The 23,716-nt window shown below is 32.6% G+C and overlaps 1 protein-coding gene across 4 annotated transcripts; it reads right to left on the bottom strand.

The window, feature by feature from the left end:
- Positions 1-4,621: 4,621 nt before the first annotated feature.
- Positions 4,622-17,907, bottom strand: LOC143075077 (uncharacterized). Of its 4 annotated transcripts, none has more exons than XM_076250358.1 (7): positions 17,567-17,907; positions 12,103-12,386; positions 11,344-11,673; positions 10,318-10,629; positions 8,541-8,582; positions 7,305-7,388; positions 4,622-6,924 (listed from the first exon to the last, which is right to left on the bottom strand). In XM_076250358.1, exons 2-7 carry the CDS (start codon positions 12,314-12,316, stop codon positions 4,841-4,843), a joined length of 3,066 nt encoding a protein of 1,021 aa, XP_076106473.1. In that variant the 5' UTR covers positions 12,317-12,386; positions 17,567-17,907; the 3' UTR covers positions 4,622-4,840. The 4 variants fall into 4 exon arrangements, with proteins under 4 accessions (XP_076106473.1, XP_076106474.1, XP_076106472.1 ...); XM_076250359.1 differs by having other exon boundaries at positions 12,103-12,349; XM_076250357.1 differs by having other exon boundaries at positions 17,609-17,907.
- Positions 17,908-23,716: the final 5,809 nt, after the last annotated feature.

The following is a 23,716-nucleotide window of genomic DNA, read 5'->3' as shown; positions in this document are numbered from 1 at the left end:
GGTCTACGAAATTTCATACATTATTACTTACCATTTTAGAATCAAAAATGAATTCTTTCATCCTCAGATATTAATATGATTAGAAAAGAAATCCAAATTTTGGAACTAAATTCAGTGAAGAAAATCTGTAAGCTGGTACACCTGTATCTGAATTATCATATGATTCCTGCAAATAAGTTACAACTTGTAGATTATCTATTGAAGTCCATAGCGCTTATAACATGAATCATAATATGGTGTTAATATAAATTTGTTAGTAAATTTTCTTTGATATTTCAACTCCCCGCTTATCTAATATATGTTCTTGCTCTTATTCATACATTTATACATGTATATTTGATAGAGTTTTCTGTATTACACTAAACATAATAATAATAAGATGCACTGGTCAGTGGCGGATCCAGAAATTTTCATAAGTGGGGGCCCACTGACTGACCTAAGAGGGGGCCCGCTCCAGTCACGCTTCAGTGATTCCCTATATAAGCAACCAAATTTTTTCCCGAAATCCGCCTCTGCTGGTATTATTGCCAATCGCCATAGTCCAAATGACGTAGAAGTAATTATAAGCAACTGTGTTTTATATTTACTACTCTTCAGTACGTCTGTTTTTTGTTTGGTATACTGGTGTGACCTTCTGCTGTTGTCTGTTCTATGGTCGGATTGTTGTCTCTTTGACACATTCCCAATTTCCATTCTCAATTTTATGTTGTTTTTCTTTCAGTCGTTTTTATATTTTGCCATGGCATTTCTGTAACTTTTTTAAAATTTAAATTGAATATATCCTTTTTGTATCAATCGCCTCTCCTCTTTTTATACAATGACATGCTAATAAAACGGCTCTATTTCTGATAGGTGATCTAAGAATGTTTTCCTAACCAAGTAAACTTATTAAGTCAAATGTATTTCAACTCACAACACAAATATTATCCTGATATATATGCGACTGCGACTGGCAAAAAGGGCCAATTTTTGCGGCATTTACGATTTCGATTGACGTACGGTAAAGTTGACGTTGTCAAATCTAAACGAGCCCTGTATTTCGTAACCACATGTTACATATTTATAATATGTCATTAATCAGTGCACTATTAATGTCTAAATATCAGCTTCTATATATCAACAAGCGATAGGGTCTATGATAAGTAAAGAAAACATTCAGTATGGTGACTTTTTAAAGTGTAATGACTGTATACGATAAAAGTCTGTCAAGCAGTTCACTTCCTCTGTATCAATAGTAAATACAATCTTCCCCGAAGCCATTCAACAAGTACACATCTAAACAAATTGAATACAAATAAATTTACTTAATACAAATCTTTATTCTTAAATTTAAAATAAATAGAAGATTTTCTTGTTTATATATAAGATTTTCTTTGAAAAGATTTCTTTCAACATTTTCTTTAAAAGTATCAATATGTTTCACTATTTAGACTAGGTGATAAATATTGACGAAAATGGTACCTGAAGAATGGAAAGTTTTCTTTATAAAAATTTGAATACAGTCTCGGAACAAATAATTAAGTTTCAATTATTTAATATGAGAAAAAAATGTGTTAAAATCTAATTGGTGCATGTCATATTTTGTGTAATACATGTATCTAATTTCGACAAAAAGACACAATAGCTTATGTTGAAACTGTTTAAATATTAAGCGGAATAAAAACTAACGCTCTGTATTGTCATTAAGTTGCTTAGGTCTCGGTTTAGACCTTAGAAGGAACGGTTTTATATCTTTGTCGTGTTCACGGTTTAGATCGGACGGTTTTAATTCGTTGTGTTCACGCTTTAGGCTTTAGATCGGACTGTATGGTATATATTCGTTGTGTTCTCGGTTAATTTTTTTTAATTCAGAAACAGATGAATAAATACGTACATACGTACATGGATTAAAGTATGCATTACTTAATATATATATTGATTTATTTCAAATATACATTATTTGGAAAGTTTTCAAGGGAAATGAAGGTAGTGAAATGAAGGTACAATCCCGTCATTGTGTTATTGTTCTATGATCAATGTTGTATTCTTGTCTTTATTTTTTGCTAATGTGCTTTGTCTATATGCGTTTTTTTGGTGTTTCTTTGATACATATGACGTGGATCTGTACTTTACATCCTGTCATTGTGTTTATGTGCTATTGTTAATTTTTGTATTCTTGTCTTTGTTTTTGCTATTGTGCTTTGTCTATATGCCTAATTTTGTGCTTCTTTGTTACATATTTGTTTGTTTTTACAGTGATGAAGATTATAACACAATGTTGACTGATGTACCCCTATTTTTAATTTTCCGTTTTGAATTTTTCTCGGAGTTCAGTATTTTTGTGATTTTATTCCTATATGGACAATTACATAGACAACACTGAAAAGGCTTTCCTTAAAATTCGCTTCGTGTGGTTTTGGTTAAACAACTACAAACGGCATATTCTTTAGATCCAATGATTTGGCTGAAGAAATGGAAAAAATACAACTCAAAATATAAGGAGATAAACTAGCCATGTCTTGAGGAAACGATGATAGTCGGTCGGAAGGTGAAGATAAATGGCTTACCCGTGGTAAGAAAGAGCCATTGTCTCTTGCACGTAAAATATACCCTTGTAGATTTCGAAAAAGAGTAGGCTAATGCCGCTACAAGGCAGCACTTGCACCCGCAAAGTGGAAAGGGATTAATATATGTTTCAAAACTTGTTTCCCAATCCACTATAAATAAATATATTTAAACTAAATATATACAAATACATAGTTTTTTTTAACATTCCTAACAAATAATCTTGTAAGAGAATAATCACCCATCGTGTTCTTGAGACCAAATATGGTCTATTTGGCAATGGCACAACTCTCTACATACAATAGACGACAATGACACAGAGGTTTACAACTATAGGATGTTTGCTTGTCATGTTTTGGAATTTTTGTCAGATTTTCGAAATCCTCTGGTTTTATCCATTTTAATGCATTAAAAAATTTTGCCCATGGACCCCCATTTTTCTTTTTATAAATCTTTTACATGTAAAATTATAAGCCATGTGTAAAAGTCTTAAAAAATCTTATTTATTTTTTAATTGTTTTTTAGAACTTTAACTAGTTAATGATAAAGCTATGAAAAATCAAGAGAAAACATTTTCCCGCCAAAATGACAATGGCTAATATCTTTAAAACGAGCACATCGACCGCTATATTTCTGTTGCTTTTTTATTCCTCAATTAATCCCCTATCAATATATACTAGTGTTATGAAAAGCAATATATTTTCAAACTGAGCAGCGAACTTCCTTTTAAAAACAATGAACAAAGCCCATACCACATAATCAGCAATAACAAGCATAGATATGACAAAAGTAAAACAAACAATTCAAACGAGAAAAACTAACTGCCTCATGTAAGTACAAAACAATGAAAGAAAACAAATATGATATACAGTAACAAACGACAACACCTGAATTACAGGCACATACAGCATGTGGAGGATTTTAACTAGGTTGTTGTCGCCAAAACATAACCTGGTACTGTGGTGTAACAGTACAACGTCGAACAAACTATAAATCAAAGCATCATCGATGTTGTAATCCACCCAATCGTAAAGCTATTCTGATATTTTTTCTGACTATACTTTTCATTTCCATAATCTTACTGTATGCTGTTGTCTAAAAGTGGAGAATTTCGAAATATTGATGCAAATATATATCTTGATATTTCAATTTTAGACACTGTCAGATTTCTTAAAATCCTTTTTTTTTTTATACCCCTGCAACTGTAATGTACATTGTTTTACCCCTGTCTGTCCGTCCTTCCCATTAAGGGTTTATATAGATATTCCGCATAATTACTCCTACAGTTTGAATCCTTTCACTTTGCTGTCTGTATGTACATATATTGAAGGTGTGCATGTCATCAGGGTTTTGATTTTAATTAATATTTGCTCTTTTGGGAGATGATTGAACTTTCATAGGAGGAGCGTTTCCGGGTATAGTAGTTTGAATACTAGGAAGTTTTCACGTTGCTGGCTGTTGGTACATTTATTGAAGCTGTACATGTGGTCAGGGTTTTGATTTTTATGCTCTTTTGGGAGATAGTTGAACTTTGTCAAAATTAACAGTTTGCATCAGCGGTGGAATCAATTGTGTCGCCCAGACACAATAATACCCAAAAGAAAGTCCTACAGTGTCTTTGTTATACTACAGTTACTTCAGAGAGGAATGCAGGAGCAGCACTCTGTCTAAATTGTCTAGTCTGGCTATGCCTATGGTCCTTTTGGGCTGAGCAGCTCTATAACCTTGTAAACGTTATTGACCATCATTGAAGATTATTCAGTATTTGTCGAAATGCTCATCTGGTGCAGTAAAACTGTATTGTTAATGTAACGCACGTCTTGCTTTAACTTCAGTAAACATTAGATAAAAAAATATGTAAATTTGTCTGTTAAATACAAAACCAACCAGCTATAACGATTAAAAATACATATAATGTCATTGTGACGTCATCAATTTGCAAATTTATCAAGAAAATATTAATTTTGACAAACTGTTTACCTAAATTTTGATAGTTTTGGCTACAAACGCGCTTGGCTTCATGCTTGGTCCACCATATTTTGTTTTGTTAAAATGTGTATCTGAACTATTTACTCAAGTTGTTTTTAAAACAATTTTATTTTGTCCACCTGTAACATAATATAGTTTTGAAGCTGTTAACATCTTTAAACAACGAGTTGATAGAAAAGGTTTCAAATTGTAAATGGGTATCTACATATTATATGACAAAGTTCGATTATGTTCAAATATTAAGACCTTCGTTGCCCTTCTCCCTTGCGTTGATTAAGCCTATAAAGTAAAAAAACCCAATAAACTATTACTGTTTCTTTGAATGTTCTTCCAATACCATCACTATAGATCTATGACCATTGTCCGATGCGATGTCCAGCGGAGATTTCCCATCTGTCCGCTGCATGCATATGTTAGCATTTCTCTCTAACAATAAACAAACGATATCCCCATGTCCGACTTCACATGCATAGAATAACGGTGTTGTTCCATCAGTTTTTGTAACGTTCACATTTACATTGTGATCCAGAAGGATTTGGACTACTTCTTTATGTCCCATTAAACTAGCAAGGTGTAGTGGGTATGAACCAGCAAACATATCAAAAACGTATTCTGGTAATGCAGTTTTCACGAACTCTTTAGCAACTAATGAACCGTATTTATTTGCAACTTTCAGCCAACTTTGTTGTACACTTTTAATAGTCTTTGGGGGATGTTTAGCAACAAAATCTACTATTATCTGTTTGTTTTGTAGGCATTTGTTACAGTCAGCTTTTTTAGCTAATAAAATCTCTACAATATCTGTAAAACCATTACGGGTGGCTGTCAAAAGCGGATTGTCACCATCATACATTTGTGCATCTATGTCCGCGTTATGTACAATTAATAAACGGACAACATCAAAATGATTTTGCTGAGCGGCCATTCTAAGAGGTGTGCCTCCTGCATTCTTACTCAAATTGACGTCTGCTTTCTTTTTCAATAACATTCTAACGATGTCTGTGTGACCATCTTGCGCCGCCATGAAAAGCGGAGTTACGCCATTGGCTCTACTCATATTGACATTACCAATGTTATCCAACAGCCACTCCACTATATCAGAATAACCACCACGACAAGACTTTATAAGAGGAGTATTGCCTGCTGCAAAGTCTTCTCTTTCATTATCCCTCTTATTGGCAAGATCAATTCGTTGAGATTTATCAAGTTGGTTAAGATTTTGCAACAATTGTTGCCTAAATTCAGGTATTCTCATGCTATCATTGTAAAAAACATTTGTGACTTTTCCGTTTGACCAATCAGAAATCAGTCTTTTTAAATAAAATTGAAGTTTTTGGTCAGGAAGTCTGATTGTAAACTCGACATCATTCTTGTGATCCTCTTTTGTTGGCTTCCACACGACACGTTCACTTAAGAAAGCACTGTCGCCATGCTTTATGATTAAATGTATCATCTTGTGACCAAAGTAGTGAGCGAAGAAGTCAAATAACCTGTCATGCAAACTACTATAAACATTATTCTCTTCAGAAATATAGCTACCAACTAAAGTGTCAATAGCACTTTTCAGCTTCATTTTAGATGTTCCTCTTTCCAGTAGACACGCTTCAAAAGTGTCATCTAGGAGATTTCTTTGTTCTTCAGTAATATCTCCAGAAAATAATTCTCCATCCAGTTTGTTATTATAGAGGACTATCATTACTAAGGAACAAATTTCCATCAATCCAGAACAATATAATATATCTAGTTCGTCTTTATACACTTCAAATGGACTTTTGAAAAACTTGTACACATCCATTTTCGGCTTCAGATGACATAAAGAACAGAGGAGTGGGAAAGATTGTTCTGATACTTCAGTTAAGTCCAATTCATCCATTTGTTTTCCAAAATATGATTCTGCCATCTTTGTTTTTTCTGATCTTGTTAGACGCAAGTCTTCAGATATCAAATTGCACACACACAACTTGAATGGTCGAGATAGAACTCCAAACTGTCTGTCCTTATAAACTTGTAACCGGCACGTTACAATAATCTTACAATATTTATCTTCTAATATGCTTTTAATCACAGGTAACAACTGTTGCCACTTTTCAATCTGTTGTTGACTAGCAGTGAATTTTCCACAAATATCATCTACAACAAAAACTGTCTTCCTACCAGGTTGGTAGTAATTTCTAATGTCTGTTGGCTCTATCACAGGTATAATTATGTACCCATTTGTCTTCAAATTTAGCGCAACATGTCGGGAAATATATGTCTTCCCTACACCGGCACTGCCTGTTATGGTCACACAATTGCTGTCCTGTACGCAGTTTCTAACATGTTCACTGCCCCTTGTAGAAATAAATGATCTATCCTTGAGTACCCATTCCTCAATCTGTAATCTCATTTGATCTGAGAAAAGAAAACATCAAACTTTTCACATAAAATTCCATAATTTAGTTCATTTTTGTATAGTTTCTTTTGAATATGGTAAACCTTTGTTTTTGTATTATCATTCAATAATTATTTCTAAAAAGAAATGTTCGATACCAGGTAAATAATCAACAAATCAGTTTATAATCAGAATAAAAATAATTAAGACTCATCATTAGTTACTTTTTTAAATAATAACAGATTTGTTGAAATGGAAATGTTCTCTTGTTCATGTACATCAAATATAATTAAGATATTTCACAAATATACATAAAAGATAGATCAGACTGTATGTATTGGTAAAATAGACAGAAATGATTCTTTTAAGTTAGATTAATCAATAAATTAAATCCAATTACCTCGTATATTTGCAGGAATAACTTTTTGAAGTTCACTTTGTATCTTTGTTAAATTCTCTTCTACTTGGGATATCATATCTAGTCCTAATGAGAATAATTTAAAAAAAAAAAGTTTTCATATACATCCTATACTTTCAACTATTGCAATTAATCAATGTTATTTATGCTCTTGCTTGTTTGTGTGTGTTTTTTTTTACAACTTATTTAAAATTATACTATATATAAGTGATATATATATGCCTTCCTGATGCCTTAAGGAGGTAGAACTAGGTTAAGGGAAATAACTCTTAACATCATCAGTACGTTTGTGTCAACCATTTTCAAAAATATATTCTAGGTTACATAGATTGTTTTCAATCTGTTTCAGGTAAATGCTTAAAATACATTGATGAACTTGACTTTTAAAAACGCTTAACTGATTTAAAGAGTTATCTCCCTGAGCCAAGGTCTACCCCCTTAATGTGGGGAATAATTATATTCTTATACGTTCCATTTTAAAAGCGTCACTGTTTACTATGGCATGTTTCTGTGATGGTGGTAGACATAATACAACTATTTATATCCAATACAGCTTGGAATTTCTATTGGGTGAGCGAAATGTTCAGACTGAATTTTAATAGAAAGGAAAATGCTAAATACTTGAAAATAATAATGGTGAATGTGTCCATGGGACACAAATGATTCTGTCGCTTCTATAGAACATTATTAAGAGATATAACTCAAGAATGACAAAAGTGACGCCACCCAAATTCGCACTAAATTTGAATTTTATGGTAATACGCATTGTGTCTAAGTTTCATAACATTCTGTTGAGACTAACGTAAAGTAGACATGAGGAACGAAAAATTCAGCACTTTATCCGTTTGTGAAGGAGCATAACACTTAGGCTAGAAAGGTGAAGGGTGACGCCAATCACATTCAAACTTGATCTTTGTTTTATTATAATAAGCATTGTGTATAAGTTTCGTAACATTTAGTTTAGGCAAAGTAAAGTTTGGAAATGTAAAACAATTTCGGGACGTATGCACATTTGGACGGACGGACATACAGACAAACAAGGTTAAAATTCAATGCCTCATCCGCTACAGCGTGGGCATAAAAAACTTTGGCGAGGTCTTAACAGGAGTGATAATAATATTAGTCACGATTCTAAACCTTGATCTTACATTAAATACTGAACTCAAAGGAGGTATATCGGTGAACAACACCATTATAATAGTATGCTTATATATATACCTTGTTCCTTCTTCCTTTGTCTTTCTCTTAATTTCATCATTCCTGTAAATAAGTGAATGGAAATTATATCTGACATAGTCGTGTGAACGTTATGAAATTCAAATTGCATAAGATATATACAAACGGAAATTATAATTTAAATACAATGAATGTATAAAATATAGGCAACAGTAATAATATCTCTGTTCAAAAGTCATAAATCGATTAAGAGAAAACAAATCCGAGTTACAAACTAAAACCAAGGATAACAACTATCAACTATAAGAGGAAAACAACGAGAAAAAAAAACCGAAAACTTAAGTGAAAACCTGAATTATCCTGTATGATACAATGAGGTGCATGTACAGATTTATTCTAATATGAATCGACGACTGCACAATATAACATTCTAAGCGGATTATCTCCTGCATTATCATTAGTTAATTATATAGTGCACAATTGACAGTTTGCACGTTCAACAATATAGTAGAATATTGTAGACACTGAAACCGTTTAGGAATTAGGAGCCCAAAAGGGGTCCAAAACAAGCATTTTTCTAGTTTCAGGATTATAACTTGTGTACAAGAATTTCAATTGCTCTGAAATTATACAGCAATGTTTAAATCACAAGAAGAAAGTTTTGGATTCATTTTAGGGATTATGGGGCCAAAGTTTAGGAATTAAGGGCCAAAAAGGGACCAAAACAAGCATTTTTCTAGTTTCCAGACAAGAACTTGTGTGTAATTGTATGGATCTCTCTGACATTGTACCGCAATGTACCATATAACTAAGGGGAGGCTGGGATTAAGTTTTGAGTTTTGATAATTGCTCAAAATATGTAGGAATTAGGGGCCAAAAAAAGGGCCAAAAAGAAGCATGTTTCTAGTTTCCAAACAATCATGACAATAACTTGTGTTTAAGTGTATGGATCTCTCTGAAATTATACTACAAGGTTCAATACTACAAAGGAAAGCATGGGATTGAGTTTAAGGGTTATTGCTCCAAGGGGATTTCAAAAAATTGGCAGGGGGTGATTTTTGTTAACCATTATTTTAAGAGCTTCCTTTTTTTTCAAAATTTCAAATTTTGAAATGTTTCAAGAAGAAATCTTCAATTGTACAGTATTATGCAATAGATTTGTTAGATCTTTGACCACATTAATTTTGTGACAAAAACCTATATTATGTCAAAAATTTTATCACAATCCAAATTCAGTATCAAGCTTGAGTATTGTGACCAAATTTGCCCCAACTGTTCAGGGTTCGACCACTGGGGTCGTATAAAGCTGCGCCTTGCAGAGCACCTGGTTTAAAATAAAGTTATTCCAATTACACTTATATTTTCACATTTCAAAAATGAAAAAATAACCTTTTTACTCATGTAAAGTTCATGTGAAATTCACGTATGAGATCGTTTAATGGTGAATTTCCCGTGCAATGTTTACTTGAATTTCATATGAGATCATATGAATGTCACGTGAGCATAGGAAAATTACATTCACAAAAGCAAAGATAAAGATAAAAGCAAAATACTGAAAAATCAAACGGCAAAATCAAAAGACAGACGGTATCATACCAATAAGGAAGTATATGAAAACAAATAAAATGAAACAAATCTATTAGTTCTTCAACTTCGTAATTCATTTTGACCTGCTAATTCTTTTTTATTTGATCGTCACTGATGAGTCTTTTGTTGACGAAATGCGCATCTGGCATATAAATGTTAAGACTGGTGTCTGTGATTACACAGAGGGCAATAAAAAATATAAAGTATGCAATATGTTATTTTTGTAAATTACCTATATGACATAACTCCTTGTCATGCGTTGTCACCTCCGTATTTTCAAGGGCATCTAAAACATGTTCATAAGATGCATGTCGAATAGCTTCTAGAAACATATTGTAAGCATTTTTATCTTTGTACACTAATTTAGCCAAAAGACGTCTATTACTCTCGTGTTTAGTAAGGTTAAGAGTACATATTTCCTCTCGATCTTCTGGTTCCAGGACTTCTGATTGTAGAAGATGGTCAACTACATCTGTGGTACAATCCATATCTTCTACCAACAATTTGTAGTTTTTCTGTAATTTTATGTTATTTGCATTTACAACTGCAAGATAAAGAAAAAATTCTCATAAAATAAACAGTTTTTTGTACTATATAAGATGATTGTCAGCTAATGATCAGCAAATGGATAAGCCAATACTGAGTTCCACTGGTACCAAAACATACATGAACATAGGGCAAAATCCATAAAGCATATATGCATCATCTTTCTAGTAACGCATGTACAATTCCGAAAGTGTCGAATTACACTTACCGCACCAGAAGTGCAATTCGAATTTTCCGTCCCTCCGGAAGATGAATTGTCTCCTAAAACATCGAACAGGTATGTTAGGAACATCGAGAAGATAATCCTTAAAGTCTTATGCATTCCAATAACATCATTTTCTGGTCTTTGAGATTCAATTCACAATATATATAGGATCACAATAATACCAAGACCAGGAGATCAAAAACCCGTAAACAAACATGTAAAATCATACTAATAAACAAATAAGTTTCTGGAGGATTACTCTTATAATGTCGATCTCGATATCAATATAAAATAAAAGAAGAATTAAACATGATTTTGGAACTAAAAGTCAAATACAGAAATACAAACCAACAATAGTTAAGCTTCTACTTGGAAATGCACATCTATATTACGACTTTTTTTTTTATTGTGTGCATCAAAACTTCTTTTATTGCAGCATTGTAATAAATCCTTGTTTTCTTTAATTTTGTGTAAGGTATATGCTCAAAATTATATTTAACTACTTACTAGTTTCAGTGTGTGAAATATTGGAAGGTGCTTCGCTGTTCACCCTAATTTTAATTCTATTAAAGAGTTCTTGGACATCAGGTTCAGAAGCACGCGGGTCCAACTGTATCAGGACATCTTTAAATATCTCGAAACACTCATATGGACGTTCAATGAGAATTTCCAACAGCAATTTATTACGTTCAAACTGTGTTGTCGGTTTAATTATTTCTTCCCTGTCCTCTATCGTTATAATACATTTAGAAATAAGGTTATCCAAGACCTGTTTGTCAAGTACTGTTTTATTGGCTAATTTAACAAGATGAAGATGATGTCCATGTTGAGATTGACCTGAAAACAATAAAATATGCATAGCAATGAGAGAACAAATATAAATAAAACAGTTCTGGAACACGCAGAGTTTTAAACATTTTTTTTTTATTGTATTCAACATTTAACAACCATATTTATATGATCAAAAACTGAACTAGTTTGTTAATATTCTTCTGAAGGGTTTGCGAACTTTTAAAAAATGATTCATGTCGATAATCTAAACACTAGGCTTTGACTTTTCATTTTAATAAGGTGAAGTGTAGTAAGAAGTTGTTTGAAAATAATTTACTCGGATGACGGGTAACCTCATCATCACAAACGACCATCATGAAATTGTACGAGTGAACAAATTATTTAAGTTGCATATCGAACAAATCATTTAAGTTGCATATCGTTAAAAATATAAAATAAACCATTGTGTACGCTAATCAGTGATTAAAAACCAACCTATAGTTGCACTAGACAATGACTGTTTTTCCGTAAATGTGCGTTTTGGCACGTCTTCATATGCTTCTGTTTGGACACCAACACCATTAAATTCTATCGATCCATGTTGACGAACATCGTTATTGCCTTTGCGAACATTGTTTGTCTCTGGTTGTGCGTGAACTTTAGAAATATTACTGCTGTCTGGCTTGACATCTGGTGAAGCCATATCCATTGGTTGTTTCGAATTTTTTTTATGTTCGTTTAGCTGGAATGTGCAATTAAGTAAGTTACTTTTATATTATCTGCAAATAAAATGATAGAATTATGTTACTTATTTCTAAATTATAGCATTATCTGTTATGACTTAAAAACGCTTACTCCGTTTATATTTATTTATCTACATGTGTTTAGTTATACAATGATTCGTATTTAGCTTTTACATATACTTGGCATATGCATACGTCCAGTATTTATTGATCAACATTTAGCATAATCAGTCATTTGCAGCTTTTTTTTTTGTTTGTTTTAGTATTTCATTTGTAATAAAATGTTCAATTTTTATACCAGGTTAAAAGAGGGACGAAAGATACCAAAGGGACAGTCAAACTCATAAATCTAAAACAAACTGACAACGCCATAGCTAAAAATGAAAAAGACAAACAAACAACAGCACACACGACACAACATAGAAAACTAACGAACCCCACCAAAAAACTAGGGGTGATCTCAGGTGCTCCGGAAGGGTAAGGATCTGTTTGCCACAAATTACATGTACATGTTTTTCGTTTTTGATGATATATTGGTCCATTACCAAATGCAGTAATTTATTAAACATGTTAGAATGGAATTCATTTGATAGTTCAGATTTTTTAAATTTTAATTGAAATATATATTTCCAACCCGCCGAGTTCATTGTTCACTCTTTTGAACGTCATCGGTTATAATGTAGTAAGGTTAAACAATACTATAATTTCCCTCGGTGTTAGTGTGTAACCTGGATTTGTTTTTTTCTCATAATCGATTTATGACTTTTGAACAGGGTAAACTAATTATTTTGGGCTACCGTCTAGTAAATAAGGCAACAGTAGTTTACCGCTGTTCAAAAGTCATAAATCTAAATGGTTGAAACAAATAGGCTAATATCAAATTCGTCCGACGCACATTCGACATGCAAGAGACTCACCTGGGAGGCTTATACCAAGGAACGTTTTTACCGTTAAAGACTTTCGATCATAAAGGGTTACGATACAGTCCCTGAGGAGGGGTCCGTGTAACACTTATCAATTCAAAGTTTTAAAAAGTTTTGAAATTTTAGATTTTTGGAATTTTGATCAAAGTTTTAAAATATCAAAATTTCAAATTGTGTAAAAGTTTTGAAATTTTGAAATTTTAACCAAATTATTAAAATATTAAAATTCTAAATATCGTTTTTAAATTTGATAGTTTAGAAATTTGATCAAACTTTTAAAATACTAAACCTAACGTGCAATTTTGATTTTTTCACTTTTTGAATGTTTGGTTTTTTAAACTTTTGATTAAAATATCAAAAATAGAAAAGGGGCAAAAAGAGGGGTACCTGTAAACTGGGAAACGAAATAAAAGTGAAACGAAACGAAACAGAATGAAATGAAAACATGCTGATACATAAAAGTTAATGTATAAAATAAAACCACAGGTACGGACAGTTCTATGAGGTGAAAAATAGGATGACAAAATAAATATTTCTCAAAAGAAGAGAATTCATTTTGAACCAAGACACACGGCTCTGATAATGACCATTTTACATGATGATTTACCCAGCACCCATATTTTAGGAGTAACAGTAAAAACTGATTAACTCGCAGTAGGTCAAATAGTATGGTTAGGCTGAGTATATATGTGTTTTCTGCTGGACTTTAAGCAATAAAATGGTTCAATACACGTTGTATTATCTTATTTGATTTCAACTTTTTCTTTTTTTCTCTACTATTTCTTACTTTCTGCAATCATGTCGGTAGATGAATAAATCTTTAATGATCATCTTTAACGTTTTAATCAGCAACAATTTCCTTTTTCTTTATTAATTATAAAAAAGAAAAGGCCAACATGACACAGACATTAACAACTATAGGTCACCGTACGGCCTTCAACAATGAACAAATCCCATACCGCATAGTCAGCTATAAATTGTTGGCCTTAGATATTCAGCTTTGAGCGTTCCTGATCCAGAAAAGCGCTTCGGTCGTAACTTTTAACGTTTTGTTTTCATTTTTTTATCGTTTGCATGACGATCGTATATTGCCTTGTATCAATAATTTCAGTTCTAAGTATTTGTACGATAGGAAATCTGAATTGATGGTGTCCCAATGAACGTTGTGGTATCTGGAATGTGGGAGGTTTTCGCTATCTTATTACGCCGAAATTAAGAGTAAAATCAATTATCGGTAACCTGGAGTCAGGAAATTTTTATAAGGTTTCTACATAAACTCTTCATAGATAGTTGCCCGGGTGATACATTCACGAATGGTACATAAAAATATTTTGAACCCCAGTTTGATAGGGGAAAAATCTGTGCAAGCAGAGGACAAAACAAATATCATCTGAATCCAGATTCCCCCCATACCTTAAAGTGTAAAATTTTGAACCAAATAATTTGATCAATAGCGATAAAAAAAACTTCATAAATTAAATTTTAAGAGCTTAGCGCGATTTTTTTACTTCAATAAAACAACTTTTGGAGTTAAATGGGCGCTCCCGTAGATAACTAACTGATGCTTGTAAAAAGTATATGCATTTATCATACACGTAGCTCCATTGGGGGCTCTAAATCAACCTCTGTTTTTAAATAGCACATAAAAGGAAAAGGTTTTTTTTTTTTGGTATCAAGAGATATCATTTTTCCGTATTTGTTATTTATGCATTTTTAAGTTATCGAACGATAATCAACTTTAATCAAAGTAAAAGAACACAGGTACGTCCAATCAGAATGGGACGTGTAAAGAGAGTGCCACGCTGTCAGTTGCATGATGGATTTTTCCATTTTTGGCCATACACCAATGTTGCTCTCGAAAAACCAGTACATTGTAAAATGCTGAATTTCAAGTAAAGCATTCACCTACAGAACACTGAAAACTGAATATTTGAAAGTGAAGTATATATAAGAACCGAATCAATTGAAGAGGTGTTTCGCTAAAATGAAGTTAATCTGCATGATGTACAATGGTTGTCTTCTGTTGATGTAGTTCATACGTGTTTCTCGTTTTGATATAGATTAGACTGTTGGTTTTCCCGTTTGAATGATTAACACTAGTAATTTTTGGGGCACTTTATAGCTTGCTGTTCGGTGTGAGCCAACGCTCCGTGTTGAAGGCCTTACCTTAACCTATAATGGTTTACTTATATAAATTGTTATTTGGATGTCGAGTGTCTCATTGGCACGCATACCACATCTTCCTTTATCTATTAAACATACCAAAATACATCTATAAGGGCTACTTTGCCCGAGCCAGCTGAATCCTGAGTTTCTTTGAAATTTGTATGTAAAGAACCTATTTTGAATTATCGATTTTTGGTTGTCAGTGACAAATATTTCATGAATGATAGCAATAAATACACCAGGGAGGATTTGTGTTTGTTATTCATTAATTTGATGAAGACATTATCTTTCAATTAGTTTAATTGAGGTCTGGAGCTGGCTTTATATATATATGGCAGTCCTTTGTTAATTTATTAACATTGTCATTTTGATTACTTTCTTATGTTTCCTATTCTGACATAGGACTTGGATTTCTTTTAAAATGTGTTTAATTAACTGTGTGAATGTTAGTTCATTCTACATTTTCTAGAGGTAGAGGGGGGTTGTGATCTCACGAAACATGTGCATTTGTGGGCCTGCATCTGTCCCAATTCAGGAGCCTCTGGCCTTTTTGATGCCGGTTTAAATAGGTGCCGTGTGTATATGTTTCCCTCTTTTCGCCCCTTTTCTATTTTTGATATTTTAATCAAAAATTTAAAATATCAAACTTTCAAAAAGTGAAATAATCAAAATTGCACGTTAGGTTTAGTATTTTAAAAGTTTGATCAAATTTTTAAACTATCAAATTTAAAAACGATATTTAGAATTTTGATATTTTAATTATTTGGTTAAAGTTTCAAAATTTCAAAACTTTTACGCAATTTGAAATTTTGATATTTTAAAACTTTGATCAAAATTCCAAAAATCTAAAATTTCAAAACTTTTTAAAACTTTGAATTGATAAGTGTTACACGGACCAGGAGGGAGCCAAATTGTTACTCTTGGCTAGAATTTGTTTTCGTCGCACAGAAAAGGGGGGTTTGGTGATAGTTATCAAAGGTACCAGGAATACAATTCAACACGCCAGATGCACGTTTCGTCTACATAAGACATAGTATATGGTGTTTTATTTTTGACACAAACTCCTCACATGTGAAAGTCAATGCAAAAGCATTATAGTAGCACTTTCCAAAAAATCCGCTACTATCATACTCAAGATAACAGCACATTTGGCTAAAAGAAAAACATGTTTCCGTTAATGTGGGTTTGCCTTGAAGTTCGGTATCTTTGCTATTTCACCTTTTATTATATTTATACAGCTTGTGTTAAAATAACAACACTATTACATGTCTTACATTGCTTGAAAGATGATAACAATACGCCTTCGTGTGGAATTTTACAAATAAGACGCAATAAGGTATATCATCCGAATAAACAGAACATATATTGACAGAGATACAAAAAAAAAAGGGTGAAGATGAATTTTCTTGTCTGGAAAGAACTGACAATAAATATCTTTTTATTATCCTCCCTCCCCCTCCGAAATTTCTAATGGTCGTTCACTCTGAGTATCCACTTCTTTAATGTAGATGATCAAAATAATTCCGGATGCACATGTATCCTCATTCGAAAAACAAACCAGTTGTACTTTTTGTTTGGTCGTCATAACCTCCATTATTTTTGTTTTATTAACCCCTGACTACAGCTCTCGTAGCCATCTGTGACATTCGATCGAAATTCCATTCCCTAGTAATAACATGATTAGTCTTACGATAAAATTATTTAGTTGAATTGTTAAGGAATATTTTAGACTTGCGATAAATCTTACACTTAAGATTTTTTGTGAAAAGGGCTACTGATAAACATTAACCATCTTAGTAAATACGTACTTTCATCTATCTTATCAATAGTTATTATAATTTAGGGACGACATCAAAAGATCAATGTAGGATAAAAAAAACTTAAAAATAGTTTGGGAGTGGGGGATCAACATTGCTGCAAGTTTTGTTAATCTAAAATCGATTTTACATATATCCCTATTGGTCAATCAATTTTTCCCAAATTAAGTTAAGATCGAGGGGGGTGTGGGGGTCAGTGAAAAAACTATGTGAATATTAAGTTTTTTTTTATCCTTTATTGAACTTTTGATGTCGTCCCTTATTGCACTGAATCATAACTTATGACGTTAATATACATTTATACATTTACCTTTCGTTTTCAATATTATTCCTAATCTCGTAGAAAACTTACATGAATGCTGATGTTAACTTATATCAGTTCAGAATTTCCACTAAATATTACGTTCCGGTTTTGAAGTAGTGTCATCATATGATCAATTTCCTGTGTGTTTCATTCTTAGTCTGGGTGCAGCATTAATATATATATATATATATACGCTTTCTTTCTAACTGTTACGTGGACATGGTGACATTCAAGTCATTTTAAAACTAATTATTGTTAATTCTGTGTAATATAAATCTTTCAGTAGCAGATTAAGTCTCACAAGTTCGTTTAAAGATCTTTGAAATGTCTCCTTTTCACAACGAACCTCAACGAACACGTCAAAGACGTTAGTCACAAATCTAAAAATAAACTTCTATATTTAGATTTCAAAATTCCAATCGAACGGAAATAAGATAAGATAAGATAAGAATTTGATTAATCTAATCAAGAACCCATAAAGGGCATCATTTTACAACACAATATGATTGGGAAAAGCAAAACAGAAAACTAATACCATACTATAACGTTATGGACAGGATCAGAGCCTAACACAACATGTGTTTTTTTAATAACTATTATATTAAATCTTATAACAATAACATATCAAATTACTTCATATATTTTGTTTACATCTGGATCTTATTTCTAAACCTTTAATAATGTAATTTCCTAGGCACATGTGAGTTGGTAAATGCTCATTTGTGAACAGCCAGAAATATTTCTTATCATTAGGTAGTTCTTTAAAATTAGTACAAAGAGTGATAACTTTATCAAATAATAATTGCCTCTGTTCATCATATAATGGACAATTTACTGTAAAATGGGTCTCATCTTCAATAGAATTTGATTCATGTGATAAGCAGTGATGACATAGACGTTGAGTTCTCTCTATGTATTTTTTACTTTATCTTACCTCCTATACATTTCCAGGAATATGATTGGTTAAAAGCGTCCGCGTGCAAACCGTGTATATTTGATATTAGGTTAGTAGGGAGGCGGGGCTTATCTCATACACGGTTAGTAGTGGAGTTACGTCCCTTTATATTCCTTATTAGGTAAAAAGGGGCCGGGGCTTATTTCATACATGGTTAGTAATGGTGTTATGTCCCTTTATAAAAAACAAAACGGTACTGAGAAAAAATCTTAAAAGTTCCAACAGACGAAGAAATTGATGATTAAGATTGAAATATATTCATAAAACACATTTAAACCCTACAAGTCGTTATTGTTGGCATCTGTTTTTGTAGGATCAATGGAAGTATTTTCTTAGTGCTAATAGTATTGAAGACTTACTCATTTTGAGAATCACTAGTCTTAATTTCACACGTTAAGATAGTCGGTAAGATAAATTCGTTACATAGTGTGCTAGTGACCTAATACGGTATATATGGGGTCAGTAAATTCCAGTGTGCTAGTGACGTAATACGGTATATATGGGGTCAGTAAATTCCATCCATATGGAATTTACTGACCCCATATATACCGTATTAGGTCACTAGCACACTATGTAACTAATAATATCTGTCTTTCTCAATTCTAAGATCATGAGCACTTATTCTCATTTTACATATAGCTCTTATGCTTATGTTTGTAATAAAATTTTAGATGCAGAAAACATTAATTGTTGGTATTCATCTATGAAATATGAACTTCAATCACTTGATATACAAAATTTATTAAAATCATAAGAAACCTAAAAAAAAATAATATGCAAATGTTTTTTTATAACTAAATGGATAGTTTTCATTATACAACTTATGTACATATACTTTTTTTCTGAAGAAAGTTCTTTAATTTGTCCACATTTAGAAAAAGTTGACTTATTTTTTAATTGCTTCCTTTCCAGGAACACGTGCTTAATACCCGAGTCCCCTCATGGGGGGGTCCTAGTAATCACATAATCACCATTTTTTTGCCAATATAATCACATAATCATTAAATATTTGCTTATCTTTAGTAATCAAATAATCATAAACTAAAAATACAGTCCTAGGTAATCAAATAATCATGAAATATTTGGCTTAATAATCAAATAATCATTAAAAAAACGGCCAAGTAATCACATAATCAAAAACCCCATGAGGGCCCTCATACCCATGTTTTTTGTTATTTGTTTACTATAAGGTGACAATCGGTAAACTTCGGCTTCAAAACACGGCATCTAATGAGCAGCCATATTTGTTAAATCATAACACATGTAACAGACAGTGAGAAAAAAAAATTGACGATTATACGATATATTTGCGTAAAAAATGAAAAAAATCGTACACAGAGGACTAAGTTTATGATATTACATGCATTGGTTCAAGAATTAGATAAACATTATTTTTCACCACTCACTCGTTTCATATGACTTTAAATCAAATTATCGTTCGAACCGAAATATTTCAGCGGAATACTCATCTGCAGCGCAAAAAATAATAAATATAATGTTGTCTAGAATTGCAAAAGTTAATACATTGTATGACAGCTAGCTTTATAATTAAAAATTCCGCTCGGCCTGAAAGTATCTGCATGATGAATTTACTAATTTGATTATTTAAGATTTGAACCGTCAATTTTCTACCAAATCTTCATTCAGTGTGTCTCATCCAATACGAAACTGGGACCATGGAAACACCAAAATCTGTAGATTGAAAAATTATGTTCCATCTCTTTGACCTTGTACAGTATTTTTCAATTACACACTCATCGTAATAGAAATGTAGAATTTTAATACGAAATAAGATGATCCCAGGAGTCATATCAATACCCTGCCATTTAAGAATGTTCTAATGTCTTCAATATCGTTCACAACACCACCTATAAACCATAAACGTGTGAAATCCATTTCAATTTGCTTGACATATAATTTCAAGATGCATTGAATGATATATAGGGCGAGCCTCAAGGGGGCATTCCCAACCATTGCCGTTCGTTATCAAAAGATGGTTGTTTACTACGGAAACCTTCGGTATTATAATATTGGTAAAAGAGGTACGAAAGATACCAGAGGGACAGTCAAACTCATAAATCGAAAACAAACTGACAACGCCATGGCTAAAAATGAAAAAGACAAACAATAGAACACATGACACATTATAGACAACTAAAAATAAGCAACACGAACCCCATCCAAAACTAGGGGTGATCTTAGGTGCTCCGGAAGGGTAAGCAGATCCTGCTCCACATGTGGCACCCGTCGTGTTGCTTATGTTATTACAAATCCGGGGTAAATAGTCTAAATCGGTAGGTCACATTCATGAACGGGAAGGGGATTGTAGTTACTTGTAGGTAAGATTCCATGTCTTTTATAATAATATCAATTGAGCAAAACACCTGGCAACAGTTTAAAAAAAAAATGCAATTACACAATCTTTGACAAGGAAAATAAAAATTGAAAGGATGGGATTCAAATATTGGTAAATTTTCTTGGAAGTCTTTAAAAATAATGATTCGAAAAAGCACCTTGCAAACTTGGTTGGGGAAAAACATTATGACCTTTATTTTTTATGGATATATTAAATTACAAATGAAAATGTTAATTGTAATTGCTTGAAAGATTCTCTGATCAACATTTTTTAGAAAGCTCATTAGAAACCATATATTTGTAACCTATTGTCAAAGCTTCTATTTGGAACAGTTTCTTGAGGTCCTCAGAGAAGATGCTCTGTTCAAAAACAAAAATAACAAAAATAAAGAACTCCGAGGAAAATTCTAAACGGAACAGTCTCTTATCAAGTGGCAAAACCAAAAGCTTAAACACATACAAAAATGGAAAACAGCTGTCATATTTCTGACTAAGGCAGTTTCTTGTGTAGGAAATTGGATTGAACCTAGTTTTATAGCTAGCTAATACTCGTTAATTTCCAAAAAGTCTGTTAGAATATTATTTATTGAGAAATACACATAGCAACCACAGAAACAAAATATTTTGAAGAAAGGAACATAGCTATCGTATATGTTTCAGTTTGCACACATTTTGGCAGAAACATTTATATTGAAATTTATCATGATTCCAATGTTGGTGTTATATATTTAGATATATATTATATGTTTATGTGTAATTCAGTTTATATGTTTTACGGAACTGTACAAGTGATGTCCGGAAACGCCTTTTTGTTTTACTCTCTCTTTTATTAAATGTCGTCAACGTAAGACGTGTTTTTATTGCTTGAGCTAGTCCCAACCCAAAACTTATAATTAAGACGAGGCGATATTGTTACATGGTGGAGTGACCCTAAAAAGATTATTAGGAGACTTTTAACAATTTTATGAGAATATTTGCTGTTTTTAAAAGACATTTTAATTATTTTTGAAAATGTGACTCCCGTTGATAATACATGTAGACCCCATACACGAGGACGACACACGTGGTTGATTCGTCAATATGGATACATTATGAGAGCATTAGACTAGTGAATTATTCGAACAAATATTTATTTTAAAACTATATATCCAAACAAATATAGAGACATTTATTTTAATACATTGAATCGTCATTTATACATAGATAATTCTTCTCCGTGTCAGAAAACATCATGGACGTCTGTGGGTATATTCAAATATATATGGTCTTGTATAGACGGAATAAATTGGAATAATATGAGATTGCAAAAATAAAGATTAATTATAGTATGCATTGCCTGTATTTATTTTCATTTATGTAGAATGTGAGATTTATCTCATTTCTGCTCGTCTACTTACAGCTGAGCGTACAGTATGTGAGATTTTTCTCATTACTGATTTTTCCGTGTGATATATATAAAACATTGTATTTTTATTGGGTAAATGTCGGAATCTGACAACGAGTCTGTATTTACAGACGATTTTTTATTATATAACCAAATAACAGACGACATAGAACCCGATATTGGCTATTTATTGCAACCACCGGCTTCTCCACTACAGTTAAATACTTCGTTTAGTCTGCCAAATGTAGAGACACCAATTACCCCTGCCTGGACACAATTTGATAAATTTCAAACCTCAGATTTTACCAATTCTAGTACGCCAAATACCGTAGTTTCTTCAACACTTGACGACGAAGTTCAACCTCCCATATCAAATTTCAAACATAATTCTTTTCACAAAATGGAAAAGTTAGCAAATTGCCGTAAATTTGGGGGATACCCACATGAAAATGCATTTCAGTTTTTGAGTGAGTTTGAGTCTTATGCCGTGTTACATCATATATTACCGGAAGAAGATGCTAGAAAAATTGCCGCTTTTCATTTGCACCTTTGTGGCCCAGCTCTTACTTGGTTCAATACTCTTCCAGCCGACAACAAGCAATTATGGCAAACTTTTGAACAGGTTTACAAGAAGCAATATATTGATATTGATTTTCGAAGTCCAACTATACTTCTTGAAGGTGAAATATTTGAAACATTAAAACTTTCAAAAGGGCAATCAATTGACGATTTTTATGCTCAACTACTTGAAAAAGCAACAATTTTGCACAAGAGTGATCACGAAATATTGATTAAATTTATAAAGGGTTTGCCTGATCAACTCGCTTTTTTTGTTCGGGCAGGTCACCATAGTGATAGCGCAAATTGCCTAGCAGCTGCCAAAATGGGCAAAGCTTACGGTTATCGAAAGGACGAAGCACCACTTGTAGCTGCTGTTACTAAACCTGCCAATAACACACCCGCTGCGGTGAAAGATTTAAACAATTTCAAAACCGATGTAGTTAGTGAATTACAAGGACAAATAAACAGTCTAACCCAAGCCGTGTCAAAACTTGCCACAAACTTTTCACAGCAACTAGATAATTCTCGTGATGTAAAAGAAAACGATCGGTTTTCTCGTCCACGAAATCGAGATCGTCAAGTATATCAATATGACCGTGGACTGTGCCGTAAATGTCAAGCGCCAGGACACTTTGCACGTGCCTGCAATTGGAATGAACAGGGTAATATAGATTCCTCATTTATTTGTCATATTTGTGGCCAAACGGGCCATAAGAGTCCACAGTGTGTAAACTATTCGGGAAACCGGAGGAACCCGGGGTTCACAGGGCAGGACCCCCGGGGCGGCGACTAGATAAAATTTCTGTACACGAGTCTGCCCATGTTATTAATAACATTTCTGATAAAACTGTAAATTATTCAGAATCAACTGAATGTACAAGTGACAACGATTCAACATTTG

The sequence above is a fragment of the Mytilus galloprovincialis genome, chromosome 5 (genome assembly GCF_965363235.1).
Source record: "Mytilus galloprovincialis chromosome 5, xbMytGall1.hap1.1, whole genome shotgun sequence".
Classification (NCBI taxonomy): domain Eukaryota; kingdom Metazoa; phylum Mollusca; class Bivalvia; order Mytilida; family Mytilidae; genus Mytilus; species Mytilus galloprovincialis.
This window is presented reverse-complemented; position numbering and strand designations above follow the sequence as displayed.